The sequence below is a fragment of the Phyllobates terribilis genome, unplaced genomic scaffold (genome assembly GCF_046119375.1).
Source record: "Phyllobates terribilis strain yellow unplaced genomic scaffold, ASM4611937v1 Scaffold_1__5_contigs__length_1240528914, whole genome shotgun sequence".
NCBI lineage: Eukaryota > Metazoa > Chordata > Amphibia > Anura > Dendrobatidae > Phyllobates > Phyllobates terribilis.
In genome coordinates this window covers 558,793,789-558,820,495 of record NW_027362761.1, presented here as the reverse complement: position 1 = coordinate 558,820,495, position 26,707 = coordinate 558,793,789, and the positions used below count along the sequence as shown (strand labels likewise).

General features: G+C 48.7%; 1 protein-coding gene across 1 annotated transcript in view; it reads right to left on the bottom strand.

Annotated features, from left to right (window-relative positions):
- Window positions 1–1,288: 1,288 nt before the first annotated feature.
- LOXHD1 (lipoxygenase homology PLAT domains 1) overlaps window positions 1,289–26,707 on the bottom strand; it is a 442,934-nt gene continuing 417,515 nt past the window's right edge. The window contains exons 44-47 of the mRNA XM_073680470.1: window positions 19,961–20,131; window positions 19,735–19,873; window positions 18,290–18,451; window positions 1,289–2,065 (exon numbers count right to left, since the gene is read on the bottom strand). Coding sequence (XP_073536571.1) covers window positions 1,585–2,065; window positions 18,290–18,451; window positions 19,735–19,873; window positions 19,961–20,131 — 953 coding nt within the window. The 3' untranslated portion in view covers window positions 1,289–1,584. The remainder of the gene's footprint in view (window positions 2,066–18,289; window positions 18,452–19,734; window positions 19,874–19,960; window positions 20,132–26,707) is intronic.

The following is a 26,707-nucleotide window of genomic DNA, read 5'->3' as shown; positions in this document are numbered from 1 at the left end:
CTGACTGAGGTCACCGGAGTGCATTCAGGCAGCGCAGCTCCGGAGACCCCCTTTACGGCACTGCTGTACCGTGGGAATTTCTCACGATACAGCAGGGCCGTAAAGGAGCTAACCGGAGCAGCGCTGCCTGAACTCCAGCAAACCCGCTTATGCAATGACGGGGCTGCTTTACGGCCCCATCATTCTAGCGGCGGCAGCGGTTCAGAGCGGTCACATTCTATGTGGCTGCTCTAAACTGGAGATCATCGTGGGACACTCGTGGACTACTACGGAGGGGTAAGGATAAGGTTGTGGTTTATTATTTTATATTTTATTACAGGAGATCGATGGCTTCGGGGAATTAGGTGTCTAGGTGAGTATAGGTGTAGTTTTTTATTTTTTACTTTATTTTAGGTGGCGATCGGCGTTGACAGGTAATGTATGAACTAATTTATTGTAGGCAACCACTAGCCACCAATGACATGTATTTAACATTTATTGGGGACACAGTAGGGCAATTTAAATAGCAGGATCAGGCTGATGGGAACTACTGCTCCCATCGAGCTGATCCTGCTGGCACGAGTGGACCGGGGACAGACATAGGCCGATGGGAGTAGTAGTGTCACATCGGCCTATGTCTGCCTGCACGCACACACCCGCAGACATCGCACAGACACCGCACACACCCGCAGACATCGCACAGACACCGCACACACTCGCAGACATCGCACAGACACCGCGCACACCCGCAGACATCGCACAGACACTGCGCACACCCGCAGACATCGCACAGACACCGCACACACCCGCAGACATCGCGCAGACACACGCACAGACACCCCGCACACACTCGCAGACACACGCACAGACACCCACACACACCAATCATGACGGGCTGATCGTCTGGGAGGTGACGCTGTGCGGCCAGCCAATCACTGTAATGCCCACAAACAACATGGCTGCGGCATTACAGTGACTGGCTGGAAATCCCTGCATGTTCATTGGCTCTGTAAAGAGCACCAAACATGCAGGGCGGAGACCCGAGCTCCCGCCCGAGTAACCCGGAAATGCGTGATGCTCGGGCAAGTACCGAGCAGTGTCGAGCATGTTCGCTCAACACTAGTCAGACCCCATCGATGACACATTTTTATCCTGTGGACAGGTGATGTATGTTGTTAATAGAAGAACCCCTTTAATCTGCAGTTACCAATCCTTGTTGAGCTCTAATGGAGCGCTGCTTAAAGACCCCCAAAACAGTCCCCAAACACAGGGAATTTTTTAAATAAAAAATTATAAAAACTTGAGAATCTACAAATTAACTTTTTTTTATTAAGCTTTCTGCCATTGTATAAGGCTCCAGGCTCATTATCCAGCTCAGCGGCGTCTGAGTCATCATTGTCTCCTGTTTTCCGCTAGCCTAATGGAGCATGAAGCAGCTGGATCTTGGCTTGGTAATACAGTGAGAAGTTTTATATATCCATTTCAATTTCCTATACACATTATACAAAGTCAGTATATAAAAATGCTATAAAATATATTTTGTAATAAATTATGAAATACGTGGCAGATGATAGGAAACGCGTTACATTGGTCGCGACGAGGTCTTTAATACATTGGGTAGAGCTCTCGCCATATTTCACCATCTCCCCTCTTCTTGTCTAACCACTTGCTGCAAGGGAAAATGGTAGTGACACCAGTCGCGGAATTGGTCACCTCTACCCTCTCCAGCAGCCACCCGGCGCTGAGGCCAGAGTTGTCATGCTCCACTCGTACTTTCTTCATCTCACCCAAGTCTAAGGTCTCGATGTAGAAGCGGTTGGTCTTTCCACGCTCAAAGAGGTTCCTCATCTTCTGCTTCAGGGCATGCTTCCCGGAGTCACCATTAGACCCATACATGGTGAGGAAGACTTTGGCGTCCGTTCCTGCTCCTTTTTCAAAACCGGTCACTATAATGACTTCGTACTTTACTGGTACCAAGCTGCGGGCCCGGCTGGCGAAGCTCTCAATGGTCTTGGCACATTCGAAGACTTTGTAGTCATCTCTCTTGTTGCGCAGGGGAATCTTGGCATTGCAGTTAAAAATGTATCTGAAAAAAAAGAGAGCAGAAGAAATTAAAAATGGAAAGGACTATGATTCCCCAACCCATTCAACAAGAACTAAGACTTAGTTTTCCCAAGGATGATGCAATTGGGAAAGGGGGGATCTGAAGCTGCAAACCTATTGCCAGGAAAGCCACTGAAATGTTTCCATGTAATAGTGAATAACACTGGCTCCTTTATATCATCTCTTTATTATGGCTAATAGTGAGGAACCAGAATGTGGGGTGTATGCGACCCACACTCCATTCAAACAGAGGACTACATAGCCGTGTTTTCTTGAATTGATGGGGGTGCCAGCAGTCAAATTTCCATGCGAACAGGGCAGGAGATAACTTAAAAACAAAGTAAAATCCCTTTAAAACCCTCGCACCCTGTGATGTACTATTTGAGCCTAAGGAGCGAAATCAGGAGCTGATCTTGCTTCAAATAATGTAGATGCCGGCTGCATTATACAGCCAACATCTGCCTTAAACAACAGTGATCGGTTGTTAAGCCATTAAATCACTGACAGCAGCATTTACATTGCGCAGTCCAATCCAAGTGCCATTCTGAGCACCTACCACACCCTCTGACAGGGGGTGTTGATGGCTTGGCATGGCAGCCAGTGGAAGTTGAAGGCCCATCTTCGTACAGTGTTGATTTTTCTGTGACATCCAGACACAGACTGGGCATCATAGGTTATTTTGATATTCTGAATATATTGAAATCCAGTTGTATAACAGTATATCCCTAGAATGCATATCCTGGGCCTTTTAGGCCTGGTAGCTTACTTTTTTGCTATTTTCTGCAAAATTACTTGAAACTCTAGGTATTCCTCAAGTATGTCATTGTTGGTAATATCCAGTTGTTCATATAATTTTATGTGATAGGCATTTTGGTATAACAATGCTTTTTTGGGGAAACCCCATATTTACAGAACCCGGACCTTTTAGGCCCATACTATATTTATCTTGTACTCATCAGTGTTTGTGTCTCAATTTACTGTGTTATTGTAGTCAGGGTTGCTGGGTAGGGGGGTGGATCATGCCTGTGTGTTGAAAGATCTGTGATGATGTAATGGCCATGTGATCTTGGGAGGGAGACTGACTCCTCCTTCCCGACGTCGTAAGGCCATGACATTGCTTCTGGAAAAAAAAAAACATGGAAAAATATCTCAAAAGAGGAACTGTTTGCTTATATTGGACTTCTGGCATGGTGTAAAAAACCTTGTGATGTTCCTATCAGAGAATTATTTCTGGACCCATTTTGTGATCCATACTACAGAGCCACAATGTCAGTGGATAGATATGAAGAAATGCGGGGAAGCCTTCGATTTGATGATAAGCGAACTCGTCCTGCGAGGCTGGAAACGGATCAATTAGTACCTATTGGTTACATCTGGAATATTTTTTATCAAGAACTGTACCAAGCTCTACAATCCTAGTGCTAATGTAACAGTTGATGAGCAACTTGTAGCCTACAGAGGATGTTGCAAGTTCATTCAATATATGTCTTGTAAACCAGCTAAGTATGGAATAAAAATATTCTGGATCTGTGATTCTGCAAATTATTATGGGATGAGGGGCCTTATCTACTGTGGAAAAGAAGTTGGCGCTCCAGTGCAGAAAGACCTAGGTTCTGACATTGTAAAAAAACTTACTGTACCAACTTACAATTCTGGTAGAAACATTACAATGAACAATTACTTTACTAATGTTGAACTGGGCAATTTTTTGCTTGAAAAAGATCTTAGAGTTGTTGGTACTATGAAGTAAACTTGCCGAGATATTTTCCCGGTGATGAAGCACATTCCACAGCGAGCACTTTATAATAATGCCTTTGGTTTCAGCAACAATGGTGTTTTACAAAGCGAAGAAGGAAAAATCCGTTATATTACTCAGTGTCATGTGTAGTATCGGCGTCTCTGCCCCCTGACAGGCAGAGACGCCGTCCCTCTTACCGCCGCGCTCTTGGCCCGGAGTCTTCCGGGTCTCCTGCTTCTGCTGCCGGCGCGCGCAGCTTCCCGGGCACTGTGTTTAGGGCGCGCGCGCTCCCCCTCCCTCTTAAAGGGGCCGCGCGCGCCGTCCTAAGGAGTCCCCGGCCAATGGCCGGAGGACCTCTCATATAAAAGGCACCTCCTCCAAAATGGAGGTGCCCGTGCAAGGTTGTAGCTTTGTGTCCTAAACTCTGCTTCAGCCCACAGGTGCCACTGCTAGTCTGACTACCAGTCTAGCCCGCCAGCCTGACTACCCGTCCAGCCCGCCAGCCTGACTACCAGTCCAGCCCGCCAGCCTGATACCAGTCCAGCCGCCAGCCTGACTACCAGTCCAGCCCGCCAGCCTGACTACCAGTCCTGTCCGCAAGCCTGACTACCAGTCCAGTCCGCCAGCCTGACTACAAGTTCAGTCCGCCAGCCTGACTACCAGTCCAGTCCGCCAGCCTGACTACCAGTCCAGTCCGCCAGCCTGACTACCAGTCCTGTCTGCCAGCCTGACTACCTGTCTCCGCCAGCCAAGTGTACTCTCCAGCCCGACGGTCTGCCTACGATCCAAACCCGCCAGTCTGTCTATGGGCCTGGCTTGCCTGCCTACCCGGAGAACGTACCAGTTACCTGCCGTGCCTATCAGCCAGCTTACCTGGAGGCTCCTACCAGTTACCTGCCGTGCCTATCAGTCAGCCTACCTGGAGGCTCCTACCAGTTACCTGCCGTGCCTACCCGGAGGCTCCTGCCAGTTACCCGTGGGAGTCACCTGCTCTCATACAAGGACAGGCCCAGAGTAGCACCTGGTCCCTCTGCTCGATCCTTCCCTGGTTCACGGAGTCGATTGAGCCGCCGTGCAACCTTGGTCAGTCCGAGTTGATACCTAGTGTAGTGCCGGCGTCCCTGCCCTCTGCTAGGCAGGGACGCTGCTCCCCTCACCGCTCTGCTCCGTGCCCGGCTTCCTCCCCCCGCTCTGCTGTCAGCGCGCGCTCCGTCCCGGCGTCCTCCTCCTGCTCTGCTCTCAGCGCGCGCTCCTTCCCGGCCCCTGTGCTTAGGGCGCGCGCGCGCGCGCTCCCCTCCTCTTAAAGGGGCCGCGCGCGCCGCCCTAAAGAGTCCCCGGCCAATGGCCGGAGGACTTCATCATATTTAAGGCACCTCCTCCAAAATGGAGGTGCCCGAGCAATGTTGTTTGCACCTGTGTCTCACCTGTGCTTCAGCCCTCAGGTCCCGTTGCCAGTTTCCTGCCAGTTTCCTGCCAGTTACCTGCCTGATTCCTGCCTGATTCCTGCCTGAATACTTGTTACCTGTCTGCCAGTCTGAGGTCCGACGGTCTGCCTTACTACTCCTGTCAGTCTGTCTAAAGGACCAGCTTGCCCGCTCACCTGGGAGCGCATATCAGCTACCTGCCTGCTTGCCTGAGGTCCGACGGTCTGCCTTACTACTCCGGTCAGTCTGTCTATGGACCAGCTTGCCCGCTCACCTGGGAGCGCATCTCCGTTACCTGCCTGCTTGCCAGCCCGGAGGCTCCGTTGTCACGTGCTGTGACCACCAGCTATCTCAGAGACTCTTGCCCGCTCACCTGGGAGCGCATCTCCGTTACCTGCCTGCTTGCCAGCCCGGAGGTCCCGTTGTCACGTGCGGTGACCACCAGCTATTCCAGAGACTCTTGCCCGCTCACCTGGGAGCGCTTCTCCGTTACCTACCTGCCTGCCAGCCCGGAGGTTCCGCCGTCACGTGCCGTGACCACCTGCTATTCCAGAGACTCTCGCTTGCTCACCTGGGAGCACACATCTACCATCTGCCTGCTAGCCTACCCGGAGGCTCTGCCATCACAGGTCGTACCTACCCCTTACCCAGAGACTGCCCTGATCACTTGCCGTAACTCCCTGTCCGTTCACCCAGAGACTGCCACCCGCTCCCTTACAAGGGCCGCCCCCTTGTATAGTAGCTCAGAGGTTCCGCCTCCCGGACCCGTTACAGTTTTGCTCGGGCCATGGAACCCGGTGGCACCCAAGCTCCCTCGCTCTCGGACCTCTGTCTTGAACTGTCACGTCAGAGGTCCCAACAGGAGGCCATCCTGGGTCACCTGCGGAATGTTAATACTCGCCTGAACACTCTGTCTGATCCACCAACAACCTCCGCCAGTGCCATATCTTGCAATCCGGCAGCTCCACTGCCCACTAATACTATGGTATCCTACCCCGGACCCCGGCTTTCTGCACCTCCTCGCTTCGGAGGCGACCCCGTCCAGGCTCGGGGCTTCTTAAATCAGTGCACCCTGCATTTTGAACTTTTGTCCTACCAGTTTAACTCCGACCGGGCCAAAATTGCCTTCATCATGTCCCATCTCACCGGGGAGGCCCTGGCCTGGCTGAATCCTCTATGGGAGAGAGGAGACCCCCTGGTGTCCAACTTGCCTGCTTTTCTCACGGCTTTCCGGAAAGTCTTCGACGAACCCGGACGGAAGACCTCATCTGCATCATCGTTGCTACGCCTCCGTCAGGGGAGTCTCACCGTGGGCCAATATGCCATACGGTTCCGTACCCTTGCCTCGGAGCTGGCCTGGGATAACGACGCTCTGGTTTCCGTCTTCTGGGAGGGTCTGTCCGGCCGTATTAAAGATGAACTTGCCGGTCGGGACATTCCTACCACTCTCGATGACTTAATAACTCTTGCCACCCGGATTGACCTACGGTTCCAGGAGCGTGCCAAAGAGGTCACCCGTGAGAGAAGGATTCCACGTTTAGCTCCTACTTTCCAGAAACCCGTCATTCCCTCCATCTCTCCCCAGGTACACTCTCCTGAGCCTATGCAGGTCGACCAGACCAAGATGGTCAAAACCCGTCAGGACTCACGCCGTGCCGAGGGGAGCTGCTTCTACTGTGGCAGTAAGGAGCACCGGATCCGTGCCTGCCCGGAGAGGTCGGGAAACGCCTGTGTCTAGGTTCGCTCAGAGAGGTCCACCTAGACAAGAATAAATCCTCTCCATCCCTGCTGTTGTCAGTTTCGATCATCTACGGGGAGAACCGTTATTTCGAACTAGCCCAACTTGACTCTGGAGCAGCCGGGAACCTTATTTCACAGTCCCTGGTTGAGAAATACCGCATCCCCACCAAACCTCTGGCTGTACCCTTGTCTGTCGCTGCCGTGGATGGGGGCCTCTTACCTCGCCCCATTCAACTCATCACCGAATCCATTACCCTGCAGGTGAGAATGCTGCATTCTGAAAGTATCTCCTTTCATGTTCTGCCTGGACTCTCTCATGCCCTCTTGCTAGGTTTGCCCTGGCTCCAGAGACATGCACCCGTGCTAGACTGGCAAACCGGAGAGGTCCTTCGCTGGGGACAAGACTGTCATAAAACCTGCCTGGTTCCCGTCCATCCCGTCCGTCCCTCTCCTACCCCAGCTAATCTACCTGGACTTCCGATTCCTTATTGGTCTTATGCAGATGTCTTTAATAAAAAGGAGGCAGAGACATTACCACCACATAGACCATACGACTGTCCCATCGATCTGCTACCCGGTACTACTCCTCCCCGTGGGCGTATCTATCCTTTATCCGCTGCTGAGACCCGGTCAATGTCCGAATATATTGAGGAGAATCTGGCCAGAGGATTCATCCGGAAATCTACCTCCCCGGCGGGAGCAGGCTTCTTTTTCGTCAAAAAGAAGGACGGCTCTCTCCGTCCCTGTATAGACTATAGAGGCCTAAACCTGATCACGGTGAAGAATAAGTACCCCCTTCCGCTCATTCCAGAATTATTTGATCGTCTGAGGGGGGCTAGGATCTTCACCAAACTGGACCTTCGTGGGGCGTACAACCTGGTTCGTATTCGTCAGGGGGATGAATGGAAGACGGCATTCAACACCCGGGACGGCCACTATGAATACCTGGTAATGCCCTTTGGTCTCTGTAACGCTCCTGCCGTCTTTCAAGAGTTGGTCAATGACATCTTCCGGGACCTTCTCTACTCCTGCGTAGTGGTGTACCTGGACGACATCTTGGTCTTCTCTCCGGATCTCCAGACTCACCGGAGGGACGTTCGTCAGGTCCTGCTCAGGCTAAGGCAGAACCATCTCTACGCTAAATTTGAGAAGTGCCTCTTTGAGCAGACCTCGCTTCCGTTTCTGGGCTACATTATCTCTCAGACCGGCCTACAAATGGATCCTGAGAAACTGTCTGCCATCGAGAAATGGCCCCGACCGGAGGGGTTGAAGGCCATTCAGCGATTCCTGGGCTTCGCCAACTACTACCGCCTCTTCATACCACACTTCTCTTCCCGGACGGCCCCAATTTCTGCGCTCACCCGTAAAGGTACTAATCCCAAAGAGTGGCCACCCGAAGCAGAGGAGGCCTTTCTTTCCCTTAAACAGGCCTTCTCTTCCGCCCCGGTGCTGCATCGCCCAGATGGCAACAAGCAGTTCTTCCTGGAAGTTGACGCCTCCTCCTCTGGAGCCGGAGCGGTACTTACTCAAAAATCATCTTCCGGGAGGATGGTAACTTGTGGCTTCTTCTCTAAACTCTTCTCCTCCTCTGAGCGCAACTATTCCATAGGAGACCGAGAGTTATTGGCCATCAAACTGGCATTGGAGGAGTGGCGTTACCTGCTCGAGGGGGCTCTTCACCCGGTAATAATTTACACTGACCACAAGAACTTGGCTTACCTCCAGCATGCCCAGAGACTTAACCCGCGCCAAGCCCGGTGGTCCTTGTTTTTTGCTCGTTTTGATTTTGTCCTTCATTTTCGCCCGGCTGACAAAAACGTCAAGGCGGACGCCTTGTCTCGATCCTTTCTGGTGTCTGATCTCGAGGAGGATCCGAAACATATCATCGATCCCGCCAGAGTAATGCAGGTGGCTCCCGTGAGTCTAAATCGTCTTCCTCCTGGTAAGACGTTCGTACCAGTACCTGATCGGGAGAAGATCCTACACTGGGGTCATTCGTCTAAACTAGCTGGCCACGCCGGTCAGAAAAAGACCCTCCAGCTTATTACCCGGCACTACTGGTGGCCTAACCTGCACAAGGATGTAATAGACTTTGTTTCTGCCTGTGTGTCCTGCGCCCGCAACAAAGTTCCGAGACACCTGCCGGCAGGCCGCCTCCTACCTCTGCCAGTACCTGCTGCCCCCTGGCAGCATATAGCGATGGACTTCATTACTGATCTGCCCGTCTCTGCCGGTTGTACGGTCATTTGGGTGGTCGCTGACCGCTTCTCCAAGATGGCTCACTTCACTCCACTGCCAGGTCTTCCGTCTGCACCCGAGCTGGCTAAAGACTTTATCCGCCACATCTTCAGTCTTCATGGCCTGCCCCGTCACATCGTGTCGGATCGTGGGGTACAGTTCACTTCCCGTTTCTGGAGAGCCACTTGTAAATTGCTGGACGTCACCCTGGACTTCTCCTCCGCTTTCCACCCACAGTCTAATGGTCAAGTGGAGCGGATCAATCAGAACCTGACCAGTTACCTTCGGCACTTCGTTAATGCCCACCATTCTGACTGGGTGGATCTCCTGCCATGGGCCGAATTCTCGTACAACAATCACGAGAGCGAGTCTTCCTCCAAATTCCCGTTTTTTGTAGTCTACGGTCAGCATCCTCGGATCCCGTTTCCCGTCTCCACCTCGGCGGACAATCCGGCTGCGGAATCTCTTGTTAACAAATTTTCCTCCATATGGGAGAGTACCCGGTCCGCACTCCTTCTGTCATCCGAGCGTATGAAAAGACACGCTGACAAAAAACGTCTGGACCCTCCTCAATTCCGCCCTGGGGATAAAGTCTGGCTCTCGTCCAAATATGTCCGGCTCAAGACCCCTTCCTATAAGTTAGGGCCTCGGTTCATCGGCCCACTGGAGGTCATCAGTCAGATCAACCCGGTGGCCTATAAATTGAAACTCCCGGCCAACTTACGGATCCCTAACTCCTTCCATGTGTCTCTCCTCAAACCTGTGGTGCTTAACTCTTTTTCCAAGTCTACAGGTACGCCTCCTGCTCCGGTTTCTGCTGAGGACGAGTTTGAGGTAGAGAACATTCTTGCCACCAAAAGGGTAAGAGGAAAGACCTTTTTTCTGGTAGATTGGAAGGGGTTTGGTCCTGAGGAGAGAACGTGGGAGCCCCGGGAGAACATCCATGCCCCTCTCATCCTAGCTAAATTTCTGTCTGGCCTAAAAAAGGGGGGGCCTAAAGGGGGGGGTACTGTAGTGCCGGCGTCCCTGCCCTCTGCTAGGCAGGGACGCTGCTCCCCTCACCGCTCTGCTCCGTGCCCGGCTTCCTCCCCCCGCTCTGCTGTCAGCGCGCGCTCCGTCCCGGCGTCCTCCTCCTGCTCTGCTCTCAGCGCGCGCTCCTTCCCGGCCCCTGTGCTTAGGGCGCGCGCGCGCGCGCTCCCCTCCTCTTAAAGGGGCCGCGCGCGCCGCCCTAAAGAGTCCCCGGCCAATGGCCGGAGAACTTCATCATATTTAAGGCACCTCCTCCAAAATGGAGGTGCCCGAGCAATGTTGTTTGCACCTGTGTCTCACCTGTGCTTCAGCCCTCAGGTCCCGTTGCCAGTTTCCTGCCAGTTTCCTGCCAGTTACCTGCCTGATTCCTGCCTGATTCCTGCCTGAATACTTGTTACCTGTCTGCCAGTCTGAGGTCCGACGGTCTGCCTTACTACTCCTGTCAGTCTGTCTAAAGGACCAGCTTGCCCGCTCACCTGGGAGCGCATATCAGCTACCTGCCTGCTTGCCTGAGGTCCGACGGTCTGCCTTACTACTCCGGTCAGTCTGTCTATGGACCAGCTTGCCCGCTCACCTGGGAGCGCATCTCCGTTACCTGCCTGCTTGCCAGCCCGGAGGCTCCGTTGTCACGTGCTGTGACCACCAGCTATCTCAGAGACTCTTGCCCGCTCACCTGGGAGCGCATCTCCGTTACCTGCCTGCTTGCCAGCCCGGAGGTCCCGTTGTCACGTGCGGTGACCACCAGCTATTCCAGAGACTCTTGCCCGCTCACCTGGGAGCGCTTCTCCGTTACCTACCTGCCTGCCAGCCCGGAGGTTCCGCCGTCACGTGCCGTGACCACCTGCTATTCCAGAGACTCTCGCTTGCTCACCTGGGAGCACACATCTACCATCTGCCTGCTAGCCTACCCGGAGGCTCTGCCATCACAGGTCGTACCTACCCCTTACCCAGAGACTGCCCTGATCACTTGCCGTAACTCCCTGTCCGTTCACCCAGAGACTGCCACCCGCTCCCTTACAAGGGCCGCCCCCTTGTATAGTAGCTCAGAGGTTCCGCCTCCCGGACCCGTTACACCTAGTTACGCCCCTCTGGTCCCTCCTTGCTCCGCAGCACAGAGGTTCCACCACCCAGATCCGTAACAGTTTGCACGGGCCATGGAACCCGGTGGCCCCCAGGCTCCTTCGCTTGCTGACCTGTACCAGGAGGTTTCTCGTCAGAGATCCCAACAGGAAACCATCCTGACCTACCTGCGGTCTGTCAACTCTTGCCTGGACACGCTGTCTGTCCCACCTGTGCCTGCCTCGAGCCGAGCGACACCCGCTCCGGCGGCGCCGCTGCCTACCAATACCACGGCATCCAGCCTAGGACCCCGGCTTTCTGCGCCTCCTCATTTTGGGGGTGACCCCGTCTTATGTCGGGGTTTTCTGAACCAGTGCACGCTGCACTTTGAACTTCTGGCACATCAGTTTCCCTCCGACCGGGCCAAGGTGGCGTTCATCATGTCTCACCTCACCGGGGAAGCATTGGCATGGCTAAACCCTCTATGGGAGAGAGGGGATTCCCTGGTGTCCGATCTTCCGGCTTTCCTCACTGCCTTCCGGAGGGTCTTCGATGAGCTCGGACGAAGGATTTCTACTGCCTCCTCATTGCTCCGTCTCCGCCAAGGGAGTCTCACCGTGGGCCAGTATGCCATACAGTTCCGTACCCTCGCTTCTGAGCTTGCCTGGGACAACGAGGCCCTGGTGTCCACCTTCTGGGAGGGTCTTTCCGGTCGGATTAAGGACGAGCTAGCCGGCCGGGACATTCCTACCACCCTGGATGACCTGGTGTCACTAGCTACCCGGATTGACATCCGTTTCCTAGAACGTGCTAAGGAGACTATCCGGGAGAGAAGATTTCCTCGTCTTGCTCCTGTTTTCCAGAAACCTGCCTCCCAACCAGCAACTCCCCGGGCACGCTAGCCTGAACCCATGCAGATCGACCAGACCAAGATGGTCAAGTCTCGCCAAGAAACACGCCGAGCTGAGGGGAGCTGTTTCTACTGCGGTAGTAAGGAGCACCTGATCCGTTCCTGTCAGGTGAAGCCGGGAAACTCCAGTGTCTAGGACCGCTCGGAGAGGTCATCCTAGGCATGAGTAAATCCTCCCCGTTCTTGACTTTATCAGTCTCTATTTCCTGTGGAGAGAACCGCTTCTTTGAAACCGCCCATCTGGATTCCGGAGCCGCTGGAAATCTCATTTCCCAGTCCCTTGTAGAGAAGTATCAGATTCCTACCAAACCTCTGGCTGAACCATTGGCAGTCGCTTCCGTGAATGGAAGATTCCTTCCGGTGACCATCTTGCTCGTCACTGAGCCCGTAACCCTTCAGGTGGGAATGCTGCACTCAGAGAGGATCTCCTTCCATGTGCTTTCCGGACTCTCTCACTCCCTTTTGCTAGGTCTTCCCTGGCTACAGAGACATGAACCCGTTCTGAATTGGCAATCCGGTGAGGTGCTCCGTTGGGGGCAGGATTGCCATGAGACCTGCCTGGTCCCGGTTCGCCAGCCTCGACCTCCGTCTACTCCGGCTAATTTACCTGGTCTACCGGCACCTTAGTGGTCCTATGCAGATGTCTTCGACAAGAAGGAAGCAGAGACACTGCCACCTCATAGGCCATATGATTGCCCTATCGACCTGGTACTCGGTGCCACTCCACCCCGTGGGCGTATTTACCCGTTGTCATTGGCCGAAACCCGGGCCATGTCGGAGTACATCAAAGAAAATCAGGCTAGGGGATTCATCCAGAAATCTACCTCCCCGGCTGGAGCCGGATTCTTCTTCGTAAAAAAGAAAGACGGTTCACTACGCCCCTGTGTCGATTATAGAGGACTCAAACAGATTACTATCAAAAACAAATACCCCGTGCCGCTCATCTCTGAGCTGTTCGACCGCCTTAAAGGAGCAAAGATCTTCACCAAGCTCGATCTTCGTGGGGCGTATAACTTGGTCCGGATCCGCCAAGGAGACGAGTGGAAGACGGCATTCAATACCCGGGACGGCCACTATGAATACCGTGTGATGCCCTTCGGCCTCTGTAATGCTCCAGCCGTCTTTCAAGAATTAGTTAACGACATCTTCCGTGACCTCTTATATTCTTGCGTGGTGGTGTACCTGGACGACATATTGGTCTTCTCTCCGGATCTTCCCACACACCGTAGGGATGTTCGTCAGGTCCTGCTTAGGCTCAGGCAGAATCACCTATACGCAAAATTTGAGAAATGCCTCTTCAAGCAGACCTCTCTTCCGTTCCTAGGCTATATTATCTCTAAGACAGGTCTACGGATGGACCCCGAGAAGGTCTCTGCCGTCTTAAAGTGGCCCCGTCCGGAGGGGTTGAAGGCGATTCAGCGATTCCTGGGCTTCGCCAACTATAACCGTCTCTTCATCCCACATTTCTCTTCCCGGACTGCTCCCATCTCTGCGCTCACCCGTAAGGGAGCAAATCCTAAGGAATGGACGACCGAAGCGGAGGAGGCCTTCCTCTCCTTAAAACAAGCCTTCTCTTCTGCCCCAGTGCTGCACCGTCCGGATAGCAACAAACAGTTCTTTCTGGAGGTTGATGCTTCCTCTTCCGGAGCCGGAGCGGTGCTCACCCAGAAATCTCCGTCTGGGAGAATGGTAACCTGCGGCTTCTTCTCCAAGCTCTTCTCCTCGTCCGAGCGCAACTACTCCATAGGAGACCGAGAACTGCTAGCCATCAAATTGGCGCTGGAGGAGTGGCGTTACCTGCTTGAGGGGGCTCTGCACCCGGTGGTCATCTACAGTGACCACAAAAACCTGGCATATCTACAGAATGCCCAAAGACTCAATCCGCGTCAGGTGGTCTTTGTTCTTCGCCCGCTTCAACTTTACCCTACATTACCGCCCTGCGGACAAGAACGTTGAAGCCGACGCCTTGTCCCGATCCTTCCTGTCTTCTGATCAAGAGGAGGAGCCTATGCATATCATCGATCCCTCCAAAGTGATGAATGTGGCCCCCTTGGACCTGTCTCGTCTCCCACCCGGTAAGACGTTTGTAGCGGTTCCGGATCGTAAGAAGGTTCTTCACTGGGGTCATTCATCTAAACTAGCCGGCCATGCTGGCCAGAAGAAGACCTTCCTGCTCATTACCCGGCATTACTGGTGGCCTACCCTGCGCAAGGATGTGGTAGACTTCGTCACGGCCTGTTCGTCCTGTGCCCGCAACAAGGTTCCCAGACATCTTCCAGGGGGCCGTCTTCTGCCTCTTCCCATACCTGCTGCCCCGTGGCAACACATTGCTATGGACTTTATTACTGATCTCCCTGTTTCTGCCGGTTGTACTGTCATTTGGGTAGTCGCTGACCGCTTTTCTAAAATGGCCCACTTCATCCCTCTGCCTGGTCTCCCGTCTGCATCTGTGCTGGTTAAGGACTTCATCCATCACATCTTTCGTCTCCACGGCCTACCCCTCCACATTGTGTCTGATCGCGGGGTCCAGTTTACTTCACGTTTCTGGAGAGCTACGTGTAAGCTGCTGGATGTCACCCTGGATTTCTCCTCTGCTTACCATCCTCAGTCCAACGGCCAAGTGGAACGTATCAACCAGATCCTTACCAGCTACCTCCGGCACTTCGTCAACGCTCACCATACCGATTGGGTAGAGCTCCTACCATGGGCCGAGTTCTCCTATAACAACCATGAGAGCGAATCTTCTTCCAAGTCCCCGTTCTTTGTGGTCTACGGTCAACATCCCCGGATTCCGTTTCCCGTCTCCGCTTCAGTGGACAACCCTGCCGCGGAGTCTCTGGTCACCGAAATTTATACCATTTGGGAGGACACTAGGTCCGCACTTCTTCAATCCTCCGAGCGGATGAAGAAACATGCTGATAAGAGACGCCTGGACCCATCTCAATTCCGTCCGGGAGACAAGGTTTGGCTCTCCTCCAAACATGTTTGTCTCAAAATACCCTCCTATAAGCTGGGTCCACGGTTCATCGGTCCATTTGAAGTCCTCAAGCAAATCAACCCAGTAGCCTACAAGTTAAAACTCCCGGCCACCTTACGGATTCCCAACTCCTTCCAAGTATCTCTCCTCAAACCAGTTGTGCTTAATTCTTTTTCCGACAATCCAGGTACCTCCCCAGCTCCGGTCTCCGCTGAGGACGTCTATGAGGTAGAGAACATTCTGGCCACCAAGAGGGTAAGAGGAAAAAACTTTTTTCTGGTGGATTGGAAGGGGTTTGGCCCAGAGGAGAGAACTTGGGAACCCAGGGAGAACATCCACGCCCCGCTTCTCCTTAAAAAATGTCTTTCCGGCCTAAAAAAGAGGGGGCGTAAGGGGGGGTTTCTGTAGTATCGGCATCTCTGCCCGCTGACAGGCAGAGACGCCGTCCCTCTTACCGCCGCGCTCCCGGCCCGGCTTCTTCCAGCTCTCCTGCTGCTGCTGCTGCCGGCGCGCGCAGCTTCCCGGGCACTGTGTTTAGGGCGTGCGCGTGCTCCACCCCATCTTAAAGGGGCCGTGCGCGCCGTCCTAAGGAGTCCCCAGCCAATGGCCGGAGGACCTCTCGTATAAAAGGCACCTCCTCCAAAATGGAGGTGCCCATGCAAGGTTGTAGCTTTGTGTCCTAAACTCTGCTTCAGCCCTCAGGTGCCACTGCTAGTCTGACTACCAGTCCAGGCTGCCAGCCTGACTACCAGTCCAGCCCGCCAGTCTGACTACCAGTCCAGCCCGCCAGCCTGACTACCAGTCCAGTCCACCAGCCTGACTACCAGTCCAGTCCGCCAGCCTGACTACCAGTCCTGTCCGCCAGCCTGACTACCTGTCTCCACCAGCCAAGTGTACTCTCCAACCCGACGGTCTGCCTACGATCCAAACCCGCCAGTCTGTCTATGGGCCTGGCTTGCCTGCCTACCCGGAGAACGTACCAGTTACCTGCCGTGCCTATCAGCCAGCCTACCTGGAGGCTCCTACCAGTTACCTGCCTTGCCTATCAGTCAGCCTACCTGGAAGCTCCTACCAATTACCTGCCGTGCCTACCCGGAGGCTCCTGCCAGTTACCCGTGGGAGTCACCTGCTCTCATACAAGAACAGGCCCAGAGTAGCACCTGGTCCCTCTGCTCGGTCCTTCCCTGGTTCATAGAGTCGATTGAGCCGCCGTGCGACCTTGGTCAGTCCCAGTTGATACCTAGTTACGCCCCTCTGGTCCCTCCTTGCCCCGCAGCACAGAGGTTCCACCACCCAAATCCGTAACATCATGTATCATGATTCCGGTATTGACCATAAATCATCCTGCACTATAATAAAACTAAAGGAGGTGTGGACAAGATGGATGAAATGGTTGGAGAATATTCATGCAAGAAGCAAACAAAATGTTGGGCTGTAGTCATTTTTTCAAATATGCTTGATGTATCAGCCCTTAATTCCTACACTATTTATACTGAAACTCATCCCGATTTCCATGCTAGGAGAAAGGGCAGGAGACACCTATTCTTGAAGGACCTTTGCCATGAACTTGTAATGCCTCACATGATGCAGCGAAGCAACATAAAATGCTTGCCAAAGCAAACTAGAGAAGCTATGAAATGGTGTGGCGTATTCCATTTTCAGGCTATTCAAGAGCCAGGAGAAAGAAAATATAAGTGTGGTTTTATTTGTCCAACAAAGACAGGAAAACTGAGCGTTACTGTACCATTTGTGGAGAAAATATCTGTAAAGAACATTCTTCAGAAAAGATAATGTGTAAAAGATCAATAAAATTGAAAAGGAAAAGTTGGAAAAGAAATGTAGCTGCAGATAGTTTACTTCAACATTTATATACCCTTGTTTGTGTGTTTTTCATGTCTTTGCTGGAAATTTGAAAAAAAAAATCATTAAATGATAAAAAGGATTAATCACATAGAATGTGTAACCCGGGCCTTTTAGGCCCATGTACTTACTTTTTTGGTGTTTTCTGGAAACAATTATAATTACAATGTTGTGCATTTTTCATATCTCCCTTTGCAATTTTTAAATAAACCTGTAAAAGTTATTTATTTGAGTTCCTCCATATGATTTGCACAAGGGCCTAAAAGGCCCGGGTTATGTGAAAGTGTATATTTCAGACGTCAAGCATTCTGGGGATATAGAACATGCAATTGAACAATCGCAGGTTCAAGTTCCCTATAAAGACTAAAAAAAAGTGAAAATTAAAAAAAGTGAAAATTAAAAAAGAAAAGTAAAAAAAAAAAAGTGAAAATTAAAAAAAGTGAAAATTAAAAAAGAAAAGTAAAAAAAAAGTGAAAATTAAAAAAGAAAAATTTATAAAAACATTATAAAACTAAAAAGGCACTCCCCACGCACTCTCTTTTTCTCCCAATTAAAAATAAATGTAAAAAATTAAAATAGACATATTAGGCATCGCTGTGTTTGTAAGAGTCTGATGCATCAAAATTATAAAATTATTTAATCCATATAGCAAATGCCGTTATGTGAGAAAGAAAATTGAAGCGCCATAATTACTAGCTAATAACGGTGCTAAAAAAAAACAATAAGAAGCAATCAAAACATCATATCTACCCTTTCAGCTAACCACATAAAAGAAAGCCCTCACACAGATCAATCTGTGGAAAAATGAAATAGTTAAGGGTCTCAAAAAATTTTTTTTAACAAATTTTTGATTTTTTTTTTCACCACTCAAAAAAATTAGACAGGTTTGGTATCGCCGAAATCATACTGACCTGAAGAATTATATCGGAATGTCATTTTTACTGCACAATAAATGCTGTAAAAACAAAACCCAAAAAACAATGGCGGAATTTAAGTTTTTTTTTCACAACTTCACCGCACTTAGAATTTTTTTCATGTTTCTCAGTACATTATATGGTCAAAGCTACAACTTGTCCAGTAAAAAAAACAAACACTCAAATGGCTCGTTGACAGAAAAATAAAAAAGTTATGGCTCTTGGAAGAAGCGAAGGATAGACGAAAGCGCAAAAATAAAAGTTGACCTGCATCTTTAAGGGGTTAAAAAAAAAAAAATCTGAGGAAGCATCACTTACTGGTTTCCAAGCTCGGTCTCGGTAATAGTGATCTCTTTCACGTGCCAATAGGAATCTGGTTTAGGTGAAAACTTCCTCCCATCTTTAGGACAATGGCCAACACAAATAGCTGCGATGTCACCCACATTCTTGGAGGAGAACTTGAATACATCTGTTGCATTCCTGGCAAAAACAAAATTGGTACAATGCGCAAAATTACAAAAAAAATAACTTTCTTCCTTGCAATCAATAGCTCAAAACATAAAAGTAATAGTGTCAATACTCAATATAAAGTAATCATATGATGACGTCTTTTTTAATGTTGCAGGGCAATTTGTAGATTACTTAGGAACAGAGATGAGCGAATCTTTTGAAAATCATATTTGCCAGCTTTGCCAAATTTTTCCCAAAAATTTGATTTGAAGCAAATCAAAAGTACTGCAAGGCCTGCACTTATCCTGAAAACACTTGTGAAACACTCTGAGGTCTTCTAGGACTGTATTGTACACTTTTTAAGCTCCTTTATGCAAACACAGCCTTATTAATATCATAGTGACCTCAAGATATACGAATTTGGGTAAACAGATAGTAGTGGTTTATCACTGCTGAGCTGTCATACACTATCTGTACAGTTTAATCAGTGTTTTATAGATTTCTCACCCTACCTCTATGACTACATTGTGAGCTGTGACCTCTTCTCCCTATCCAGGTTCACCCCAAAATGTCTGCTGTATTACCTGCCTCTGCTTTTTTTACAGACTATGATAGACCCACCTGATTGACTGCGCTATACAATGTGATTTGAAGGCTGTAAAGCACTATTTGGAAACCCAGATGGCCGTGTTTGAGATCATGTGAGCCTTCTTTGGCTTTTTGGCGATTCGGGTACATTGAAACGCAAATTAAACTAATTGGAATAAAATTTTACATGAATTTGAATTAAAATCAAATCAATTTGCTCATCTCTACCTAGGAAAATCGTGTGTATCAGTCATTTTAAGTCAAATGGAAAAGGCACAAAATAAAAAAATATATATTTTTTTTATCTTGCATTTGTTGTACAATTTATTGTATGAATTATTAGAAATAAAGGGAGAAAAATATATAAATAACATTGAAACTTAGTTAACTGTTTTTTAATTTTTGAGTTTCTTCTAAAAAAAAAAGACATCTGACATTCCTCCTGCCACTGCAGAAATTGGGATAATCAGTAGGGGGCTAAAATCCCCACAACATCATTTTTGCGTCGTGATGCGCATGCCACGCCACCCAATCAAAAAAGGAGCCACAGATGCCATCAGTTTGGACCCAGAAGCCTCAGATTACTGACCTTGCTGATGGACAGTGTCGTGCCAATTGGCTCTCATCAAATCTAGTTAGAAGATGAGCCCGTACACTAGTATTATTGGGCATTGATTATATATAGGTAAAGATCTTAGACATTTTTGACCAACCAGAGGACTTACTGAGCAAATCTCCTCTTCTTGGAGGTGTTTTCCAGCATCATCTCCTTAGATCTTCCCTTCTTCCCCTCTAGGATTATCCACACATTGTCCTTGGTTTCAGCATCTTCTCTGTCACTTGTTACGGTCATTATCTCATAAGCTGCAAGAAGCACAACTAAGGTTACCCAAAAAATTGCCCCCAATAAAACAATGCCTCAACACTGGGCGCATGCGCAAATCCACTTACATGTGCGTTCCTTCAGATCCAGGATATCATTGTTGGCACAGGCGAGCTCTCTTATGATCTGCTTGTCATCTGCATTCTTGGCCAACCATCGATCACATTGGAAGCGGAAAGTCTTGTTCATAACCTCGTCTTTGACATCAATGAACTCTAAGTGCCATCCGGGGCCAATGCCTTCAAAAGACATAATGAGTATCAAAAATTCAGAGCTAAACAAACCAATTGTGAAAATTGTAGTATGAGATGGGAAGGAAAATTGTGGTAAATTGAAAAGTAGACATGTTTTTGCCAGGATGGAATGGGGCAAGTCAAAGCTGCTAACCTTCAGATGCCCACTGTGGTGACTAGTTGTACTTTACCCTTATGCTATGAATAAAGACTCAAATATGAAACCATAAATGATAAACCAAAGATGGTCAAACCCTTTGAGTTTGGGGAGAATCAGCTGACAATCGAACGTTTATGGTAGCGTCTTGACCCAATGGTGAATGTCAGCGGAAATATGATCATACGTTCCTGATTTTGAGATGCCCAATCCACTGTTCTAAGAAAACCATTGACAGAAGTAGATGGCACCAGTTTTCCACAAATAAACGAATGAACTCTCAGCTAAGCTGAACATATGTGTTTATGGGGAGGCTGGGGGAGTCAAGTGCCAGTTGAAGAAGCCTCCGGTTTACAGCTATCTCACGTGTGACCGCCTTTAATCTACTGGCAGTGGTGATAATGGGCTTCCTGGTTTTTCAAGTGGGCACGGTGTTGTGGCACCTCATGTTTGGATATGGAGACCAATACTAATCAGAAATTCTTAATATTAAAAAGTTATAATTTTATTAAAAAAGTAAATTAAAAAATCTATAAAATGACAGGGAATACTTCATATAAGGGACACATAAGATTGGAGGAACATAAAAAGTGATGTGAGGGTCAAAACAAAGTAGCCAAGGGTACAGAACAATGAAGTGCAAGTACTCACAGTAAATGAGTATATACCTGTGGCGCTTGTCATTAATTAGAGACTAGCCGTGAGGCAGAGTGGTCAAGAGGTCCAAGGTCAAAAGCCAGAAATGTATGACAAAGACAAAGGGATAAGACAAAAAGATTGTCAGGGGCAAAGTCAGGGGTTTGTTAACTAAGGTCAGAATGCGTCAAAGACAAAAGGGGTTATACAAACGGATAGTCAGGGGCAAAGTCCGGGGTCTGGTAACTAAGGTCAGAAAGCGTCAAAGGCAAAAGGGGTTATACAAATGTAGAGTCAGGGGCAAAGCCCAGGGTCTGGTAACTAAGGTCAAAATGCGTCAAAGGCAAACGGGGTTATACAAAAGGATAGTCAAGGAAAAAGTCCGGGGTCTGGTAACTAAGGTCAGAATGTGTCAAATGCAAAAGGGGTTATGCAAACGGATAGTCAAAAGGCAAAGCTAAGGTCCAGTAATAAAAGATCAGAATACAGAGCAGAGAGTAAACACACCACTGAGCTGAAGCTACAATTGGCAATGACCTAACATTGCCAGCCAATTAAATAACATGGCAATTATCCGGAAAGTTAAACACCTGGAGGTAACCCCAACACAACACTGACAGCCCGACACGCCCCTGCTATCCATAGGGTGGCTGAGCAGTCACTCACAGTGTTCCTAAGACACAGCGAGTGGTGGGATGGTGACAATACCTATGACTACCCTTAAGGCTGTGTGCCTACTATGCGTTTTTGGTGCGCTTTTTGGTGCGTATTTGCAGCGCGGAAACGCTCCAGAAACGCATTGCATGCCGTATCCCATGACTTCCTATGACATTCTGCAAGTTCTGTGCACATGGTCGGGATTTTTTCTGAGCGGATTTTAATCGCAAAAAAACAAAAAAAAACCCAATTCCTGTGCGTTTCTGCATGCGTATTTGCCTATACAATGCATTGGAAAAATGCATGGCAAATACGCATGCAAAAACGTGTCAAAAACGCATGTAAAAACCGCATGCGTTTTTCTGCCAAGGAGATGCAGAAATGCTCAGGAAAATTTCTGCTTCATTTCTGCATCGTGGGTACTAAGCCTTAGTGCCAAGCTATTTTGATCCCCAGGTTCCTATGTACCTCATAGCAGAATCACAATCATACAATATGAATAGGTAAAGTTACCTGATGCGCCGGTAAGAAGCGAGGCAAAACTGCGTTGGAGTGGATGGGACCCCAAAGACCTCAAATTGACTGATTTTCAGGTAACTTTACCTATTCATATTGTTTCATCGTGATGCTGCTAGGGATAGGTATTATTATTTATTTATATAGCACCATTGATTCCATGGTGCTGTACATAAGAAAGGGTAAATAGGTAATAGGTAAATACTCATTTACTGTGAGCACTTGCACTTTATTGTTCTGTTCCCATGGCTACATTGTTTTGACCCTCACATCACTTTTTAGGTTCCTCCAGGCTTATTATGTGTCCCTATTATGATGTATTCCTTGTCATTTTATAGATTTTAAAATGTATTTTTTTCAATAAAATTATAACTAAGAATGTCTGCATGATTCACTTCTTATCTCGGGATTATACACTAATTCCTGAGTTGTGGTTAATTATATGTTTAGTGAAGTGTCATGCAGCTACTGAGGATTTTGGGACTACATTTATGATCCCTATGTGAGGTGTAGAAAAATCTTAGATCACCTGAAAGTTTCTTGGGCAATAATTGAATAGGAATGTGGGGGTGCAGCCAATAGACAACCACTTTCCTTATTCACTATTAAAGTAGAGATGAGATGACCGAATTATTCTATGTTAATGGAATTTGGTCCAATTTTTATGAATTTGCTGAATCAAAGAATATGTGATTTGTATTGTGCAAATCGTCTAAAATGGCAATCCCCACACATTGCAAAAGATAGCATTAGACAAGGAAGAGTGCAGGTGGGCAGGCTTCCCCATAATGTCTTGCAGCTATCATACATCACATGATATAGAACAGTCAATCAGTAGGATCTATAAGAACCAGCATAAAAGTAGAAGCAAAAAATGCAGCTGCCATTTTGTGGTGAATCTGGACAGTGATAGCACATCACAGCCCAGAGCTTAACCAGAGACTTAGCCATAAAACACTGATGAAACTGTATAGATAGTGTGTCAAAGCACATCAGTGAAGAAGATTAGTGTGTAAGGAAGAGAGAATAATGCAGATTTAATTGAGAGAAATCTCAAAGTATCATACATGCCTTTTCATGGCAACAGTAGGCTGTAGTGTACTTTCGATTTGTGACAATTTCCTGGCAAAAATCGGCAAAGCTTGCTAATTTGATTTTCAAAATATTCGCACATCTTTACTAGTAAAGATATCATCTACAAAAGTTCTCTATTCTCATCCGTTAGCCAAAGAGGTCTTATTAGCCTTTAGACTTTAGTGTTCCTCTCCTTGGCCTCTACTAATGGTGATGTCTGGATATTGCTCCTGCCTCGTCCTCTCAATTGTTCGCCTGGTACCTATGGTTTGGACCCTTGGTTCCACTCTCAACTAGGCCTTTTTCCCCCTTCTATTCTTCTGAATAGTTGTATCTTGACTGCTCTTCAGATAAAATAACAGTTTTTTGACCCTCGACTCCAGACCATGTTACTACTGCACCTAGGTTACTACTGCCCATCGAAGAGTCTTCTAGAGACTCCAACCCAAGGTGGAGCCGAGATGAAAGCTATTCCTCCGCAATGACTTAAAACTATTAGTAAACAGAGTGAAGGAGCTGCACACCTTAAGGCACTTGGATATGCTTCAAATAGAATTTATTGTCAGTATTTCATATTCATTGGTAACACCACGGTAAGTACAGTATTTCATAACATTTCAGGTGAAGACCCTTCATCAGATGTATAGGCTATATTGACTGCATATAGATCAAGGGGATCCAGAGTGTAGGGTTTAGATTCCCACAAACATAGACAAGCGGTGTGTGATATGTGATTATTGTGTTGTTTTATCTAAAGACGTCATTGTGCTGATTAGGAAATAATGCTAATTTCTCCTCTCTTCCATTTTCTCCCACATGCTGACACAATGGTTCTCAGCCCTCTAGTTGTACTATGTGAATATGTAGTATACAGGAGCGCAAAGATCACGGTCGCAGAGGTCCCGTGCGGGTGGGGGGCCTGCCGACGCCAGCGCAGACTTCAATTAACCAATCACATTTAGGGCTCGCTCACACTGGTGTATAAATCGGACGAGTGCAATGCGAGAAAACATTGCAATGTTATACAATGAGTCAGTGCTCATCTGCAAGTTTTTTCTCAGCTCGGATCGGACTGAGAAAAAATAATCGCAGCATAATCTGCTTGATCTGCATTCGCCAATATAAGTCAATGGTTGTGATAAAAAAGGAAACCCGACTTTTCATCAGCCAAGTACAATAAATTCACAGCTCGAACCTTCAGAATAGAATAGATAGATAGATAAATAGATAGATATATGTCAGTGAAATATATAATTAGTGACGTGTGTGTAGTTTTCTGTACTTGTATTTAGGTAATAAAGAAATTAAATTAAAAAAATGGCGTGGGGTCCCCTTTATTTTTAATAACCAACTAAGGGAAAGCAGACAGCTGTGAGCTTATTAGTCTGGGGAGGGGCCAATGACCATGGAGCCCTAGTCCATAGTCATTGGCCCCAGCTCAAAGCCGTCTGCTTAGCCTTTGCTGGTTATTAAAAAGGGGAGAACCTAAAAAAAATGACATGGTGCCCCCCCTATTTTTAATAACCAGCAAAGGATAAGCAGACAGCTGTGGTCTTATATTAATAGGCTGGGAAGGTCCATGGATATTGGCCCCTTCCCAGCCTAATAAAACCAGCGCTCAGACGCCCCAGAAATGGCACATCCATTAGATGTGCCAATTCTGGAGTTTAGCCTCGGCTCTCCCCGATTGCCCTGGTGCGTTGGTAATTGGGATAATGGTTTTGGGGTTGATTATAGCTGTGTAATGTATGCTGATATCAAGCCCAGGGGTTAGTAGTGGAGAGACGTCTGTCAGACACCCCCATTACTAACCCAGTCAAAAGAAAGAAACGTACACACACAAGTCCTTTATTTGTAAAAAGCACTCCCCGACAATTTGCCTCTTATACCCATTTATTACCATAAACAATAGCCCACAGTGTCTGCCGTAATCTAAATGGAGGTCCCACGACGATCCCCATTTTCTTTGTCCAGTCTATGGAGCCCCATTCAGAGAACGATGCTCCATAGACTGTAGCTGCCGCCACTGCCAGTTTTCACTTGGTGTAGCACAAGAACCCAGCCGCTGACAGTAAGGTTACCGCAGTTCATAGCTGCTGAACTGCGGTAACCTTACTGACGTGACTGCTTGTCACAGCTGCTGGGTTCTCGCGCTATGGAGCGTGAGAACCGGCAGTGGCTGCAGCTCCGGTGGATGGAGCTGTGTTCTCTGAATGGTGCTCCATAAACTGGAAGAGAAGATGGGGATCATCGTGGTAGCGGATCACAACAAAAGGACTAGGCAAACAGATGGTTAAGACAAATCCTAGGTCAAGCAGCAAAGATCAGAATACTAGACAAGGAGCACAGAGCAAGCACACAACTCATAAGTAAATCTACAACTGGCAGCAATCAAAGGTGGAGAGCTGGTTAAATAGCCAGGTAATTACTCTGGACACAAGACACATAGATGAATGCCCGGCACACCCTGGTCCTGATTGGACGGCTAAACTGTCACTCCAGATACTGACAGCTCAGCACACCCCAGCATCCAATTGGACGGCTGAGCTGCCTATCATCACACTGACAGCTCAACATGGCCCATTCCTAGATTGGACTGCAGAACTGTCATTCACTGTGTCTAGACACTCAGATAGGAGGAATCGTGACACCAGGCTACATTTTGCCAAAACCTACATCAAGTCTGCATAAAGCGTGTGGAAAAACTTGTTATGGTCTGATGAAGTTTAACTTTTTGGCCAGAATTCCAAAAGTATGGTTAATGCAAAACCAACACTGTGCATCACTTAAAGAACACCATACCCACAGTGAAGCATGGGGAGGGCAGGATAATACTTTGGGACTGCTTTTCGGCAGTCAATTTTGAATCAAAACCTTCAGGCCTCTGCTAAAAAGCTGAAGATGAATTTCACATTTCAGCACAACAACGACCTTAAGCGACCTCCAAATCAACAAATAAATGGTTTCGCCAGAAGAAGATCAAAGTATTGGCCTAGCCAGAGCACAGACCTGAATCCAATTCAAAATCAGTGGGTGACCTGAAGAGGGCGCAGTTCACAGGAGATGCTCTCACAAACTGACAGATATGGTGAGCTACTGCAAGGAGGAGAGGGCAAAGATTGCAAATTCTAGATGTGCCATGCTAATAGACTATGTCCCAAAAAGACTGAAAGCTGTCATAAATTGAAAGGGTGTGTAGCGCCGGCGTCCCTGCCCTCTGCTAGGCAGGGACGCTGTTCCCCTCACCTCCCTGCTCCGTGCCCGGCGTCCTCCTCCCGCTCTGCTGGCAGCGCACGCTCCTTCCCGGCCACTGTGCTTAGGGCGCGCGCGCGCTCTCCCTCCCTCTTAAAGGGGCCGCGCGCGCCGTCCTAAGGAGTCCCCGGTCAATGGCCGGAGGACTTCACCATATATAAGGCACCTCTTCCAAAATGGAGGTGCCCGAGCAATGTTGTTGCACTGTTCACTACTCTGCTTCAGCCCTCAGGTCCCGTTGCCAGTTACCTGCCAGATACCTGCCAGATTCCTGCCAGCTTGCTGTCTTA